At 35.7% G+C, this 4,767-nt stretch overlaps 1 protein-coding gene across 1 annotated transcript in view; it reads right to left on the bottom strand.

Moving 5' to 3' along the window:
* Window positions 1–390: 390 nt before the first annotated feature.
* The window catches only part of LOC111089424, a 41,611-nt gene continuing 37,234 nt past the window's right edge, over window positions 391–4,767 (bottom strand). Inside the window, exon 4 of the mRNA XM_022401891.1 lies at window positions 391–453. Within this exon, the coding sequence (XP_022257599.1) occupies window positions 391–453 (63 nt within the window). The remainder of the gene's footprint in view (window positions 454–4,767) is intronic.

Here is a 4,767-nt window from a genome sequence, read left to right as displayed (position 1 = left end):
ACGGTAAGTTTGCAGTCTTATAACGCCCAAATCCGGGGTCCGATTCATTGCGGTGGACACAGCAGATAGCCCAATGTGTCTTTGCTCTAATACAAACAAATAAACAGATTCAGCACGAGCGCGAAGTATGAATAAATTTAGGTATGTTTCAATGTTTGCATATTTTCAGGAGAAGGTTGAGTTGCACCAATCTATTAGAATGAAATAAAATTAGATGGATATGCACAGAAAGGGACTCTAACCTGGAAAGGAAAATGTCATGTACTAATAGATTTATTACACCGTTAAAAATAAAAACTGTCTGTCTTTAATTGGTGCGAATACACTTTTATCGAGTGGTCGAGTCATCAGGCTCCTCTTATCTCATTCTTGGATGTTTCGCATCTTGAACTAAGGGGAGCGTAACGCTAAAATCCGGGGTTCGGTTCCCAGCTGTAGACATAGTAGATTGCTCTAAAACAAACAAAAATTAAGTACTTAATCAGAAGACAAGCACGAGAGAACGAAATGTCAACTGAATTACAGAGATCAAGAAACTTTGGAGAATATGAAGCAGTGGGTGGAAAAATCAACAATTCGTGTCTTACACGCACACACAATCCTCATTCCTGTGGATGGAAACAAAAGTCTTTCACAAAATAAACACGGAAGAATCTATTTTCAATCCTGAAGAGGTTTTCCAGAAGCAGCGAAGGATATTAGAGATGATGGAACAACAAAACAATTAGATATTCTTTTGAAGTCTCAGTTGTGAGAACACAATGACCAGCAATGTCTCATTTAGGGTTCAATGAACCATAAGCAAACCTTATGAGAACGAAGTTCTACGTTATTTGTTAGCATATAGATTAAAACTGTTATTTTCTTATCATTATACTGATTACGCTGCATCTGCCGTACTCCGCCTATACTTCTTCTATTATGATGCAATTGTACTGCTTCTTCCAAACTGAGACAACGGTACTGTCATAATTCTGGTATAAGGTGTTACGTTATCCTCAATCAATATATGAAGCCTAACCCTAAACGAAACCATTGTAAACATCATCTTTTCTGGATAGTGTTCATTGATTCTTGCAAAGTTTCGCATCAATATCGTATTGTTGGAAGAGACATAAGGGAACGTGTGTGAAGTTTGTAGTGTGATATGGTGGTTTGGAAACACCCTGTACAATAGCTACACTTTCCTGGTTAAAAACTAAAATTCTAAACGTGCTAGAAATTGTTTGAGAAATATAACAACTTCTACTATGGGGGTTTCCTTCATAATAACTGATATAATAACTTCCACTGTGATTTCCTTCATAATAATTTTAAACTCTCAATTTCGAAACTATAATTAGGTCGTTTAAAAGACACATTAACAAACAATGCTGTTAAGCTCTGAGTGTGTAGCTTACAAACAATAGTGTTAAAGCTCTGAGTGTGTCGCTTACAAATACTACTACTAAAGCTCTGAGTGTGTCGCTTACAAACAATACTGTTAAAGCTCTGAGTGTGTAGCTTACAAACAATACTGTTAAAGCTCTGAGTGTGTAGCTTACAAACAATACTGTTAAAGCTCTGGGTATGTAGCTTACAAACAATACTGTTAAAGGTCTGAGTGTGTAGCTTATAAACAATACTGTTAAAGCTCTGAGTGTGTCGCTTACAAACAATACTGTTAAAGCTATGAGTGTGTCACTTACAAACAATACTGTTAAAGCTATAAGTCTGTAACTTACAAACAACACTGTTAAAGATTTGAGTGTGTCGCTTACAAACAATACTGTTAAAGATCTGAGTGGGTCACTTACAAACAATACTGTTAAAGGTCTGAGTGCGTAGCTTACAAACAATACTGTTAAAGATCTGAGTGTGTCGCTTACAAACAATACTGTTAAAGCTCTGGGTATGTAGCTTACAAACAATACTGTTAAAGGTCTGAGTGTGTAGCTTACAAACAATACTGCTAAAGCTCTGAGTGTGTCGCTTACAAACAATACTGTTAAAGCTATGAGTGTGTCACTTACAAACAATACTGTTAAAGGTCTGAGTGCGTAGCTTACAAACAATACTGTTAAAGATCTGAGTGTGTAGCTTACAAACAATACTTTTACAGCTCTGGGTATGTAGCTTACAAACAATACTGTTAAATGTCTGAGTGAGTAGCTTACAAACAATACTGTTAAAGCTCTGGGTATGTAGCTTACAAACAATACTGTTAAAGCTATGAGTGTGTAGCTTACAAACAATACTGTTAAAGGTCTGAGTGTGTAGCTTACAAACAATACTGTTAAAGCTCTGAGTGTGTAGCTTACAAACAATACTGTTAAAGCTTTGAGTGTGTAGAACAGTATTGTTTGTAAGAAAGATCTGAGTGTGTAGCTTACAAACAATACTGTTGAAGTGTGGATGGTGATATACGATAAACAACTTCAAATCTACTTGTATAAAATGACGCTGTTGTTATTTTAAGAATTTTTGTTTTCATGCGTCAACATATCAGTCTTTCTGGTTCCATTAGGTTATCCGAGAGGTGCTCATAATTCCATTCTGGTAACCCAGATCGATACGATAATAATAATGATGATGAATTCAGTTATCTTCAGTTTAATACAGTACAATTTAAACCTTATATTAGTAACGTGCCTTTACACTTTGTCCTTTTAATCATTAATACAGTTATCTAGTTCAGTTTAAACTTTACTCAGTTTTTCTTGTTTTACCTATTCAATTATCAAAGTAGCTGTGTCTAGTACACTTCAAAAACAATGCTCACAAGTCTTGCAATAGAGCAAACGTTTTTGTCACTTTGGCTCAGTTTAAGTCACAATTAATAACGAAACAGAGCTGTCAGAGCATTTTGTGTAGAGTGTCAGAAACAATGGAAATATATTAGTGTAGAAGTACGGAGACCTTCTTTCATACGTATAACAGAATGTAATAATTTGACGAAAACACTGCAGTCCACTCCTACAAACCAGTGTTGATAATAATAGTTATTTAAAGTTTACATCTGACTGGAACCCGTAGAAACATTAGTCACCAACAAACAAAACATGAGCACGGACAACAAACCGAGCTGCAGTGTCGGCGGATAATGCCAACCGGTCACACTTCATGCGCAGAAGGTAAGCCTCGAACAGCCAATAGCAGCAAACGACACTGTTGCTAAGGCAGTAAGTCCGTTGTTGATAGCTCCTAGTTTTGCAGTGGAGCGAAAATGATTTTGTTCGACTGTATAATGAGAAATTTATAGTTCCTGAGAAAAAGATACGCCGATGGATGGACAGAAAGTGCAGATAAACGGACAAATATATTTTATATTGACAAATAAAATCCCGTTGATATAACAGATGTATATGGATACAAGTGTTAACTGTAAAAAAAAAAAAACAAGCATAAGGAAGAGTTTATATAAATATACAGGCATGGGAAACAGTCAAATAAGACAGGAAACATTAAAAACATAAGTAAAATGACACAGAAAGCTTTTTCTAAGCCACAAAAACAGTCAAACAAGACAGGAAAAACGCAAGAAACATTGAAATTTGACAAAATAAAGGTCAGAAAAAACATAAGAACAATTACATAAAGCCCAGAAAAAACACAAGAAATAGTCACTCAAAATAGTCGTTCTGACAGACTAGAAATAGTCAAATTAGATGAAATAGCGCTCATACAGAAACGAGGAATCCACGAACGAAACAAAAACGCAGCAAAGAGTACTATACCAAAAGACAGACAGACGTTCAGACACAGGAAACAATATTATAACAAGACAGACACAGAGGGAAGGAACGGTCCAAAATGACAGAAGTACAACAACCGTATGAAAGAGGAAACAGCGTATAACAGACTCATGAAACTAGAAAACAAAACAGATCCGACAAACAACATAACTGGTATCAAAAATCCGGGTTTTAACGTTATAAGTCATAAGACTTACCGCCGAGCCACAAGGCATTCAGGTGAAACAATAAAACAAGGTGGGGACGTAAAACAATAAAACAAGGTAGGACGTAAACCAATAAAACAAGGTATGGACGTAAAACAATATAACAAGGTAGGGACGTAAAACAACATAACAAGGTAGGGACGTAAAACAATATATAATAAACAAGTAGATGAACCAATATAACAAGGTAGGGACGTAAAACAATAAAACAAGGTGGGTACGTAAAACAATAAAACAAGGTAGGACGTAAACCAATAAAACAAGGTAGGACGTAAACCAATAAAACAAGGTATGGACGTAAAACAATATAACAAGGCGGGGACGTAAAACAACATAACAAGGCACGGACGTAAAACAATATAACAAGGTAGGGACGTAAAACAATAAAACAAGGTTGGTACGTAAAACAATAAAACAAGGTAGGACGTAATCCAATAAAACAAAGTATGGACGTAAAACAATGTAACAAGGCGGGGACGTAAAACAACATAACAAGGTAGGGACGTAAAACAATAAAACAAGGTTGGTACGTAAAACAATAAAACAAGGTAGGACGTAATCCAATAAAACAAAGTATGGACGTAAAACAATGTAACAAGGCGGGGACGGAAAACAACATAAAAAGGGAGGGACGTAAAACAATAAAACAAGGTTGGTACGTAAAACAATAAAACAAGGTAGGACGTAATCCAATAAAACAAAGTATGGACGTAAAACAATGTAACAAGGCGGGGACGTAAAACAACATAACAAGGTAGGGACGTAAAACAATAAAACAAGGTTGGTACGTAAAACAATAAAACAAGGTAGGACGTAATCCAATAAAA

Source organism: Limulus polyphemus, unplaced genomic scaffold, assembly GCF_000517525.1.
Source record: "Limulus polyphemus unplaced genomic scaffold, Limulus_polyphemus-2.1.2 Scaffold6191, whole genome shotgun sequence".
In the NCBI taxonomy this organism is placed as follows: Eukaryota; Metazoa; Arthropoda; class Merostomata; order Xiphosura; family Limulidae; genus Limulus; species Limulus polyphemus.
Note: the sequence above shows the minus strand (reverse complement) of the source record. Positions and strands in the feature narration are given on the sequence as shown.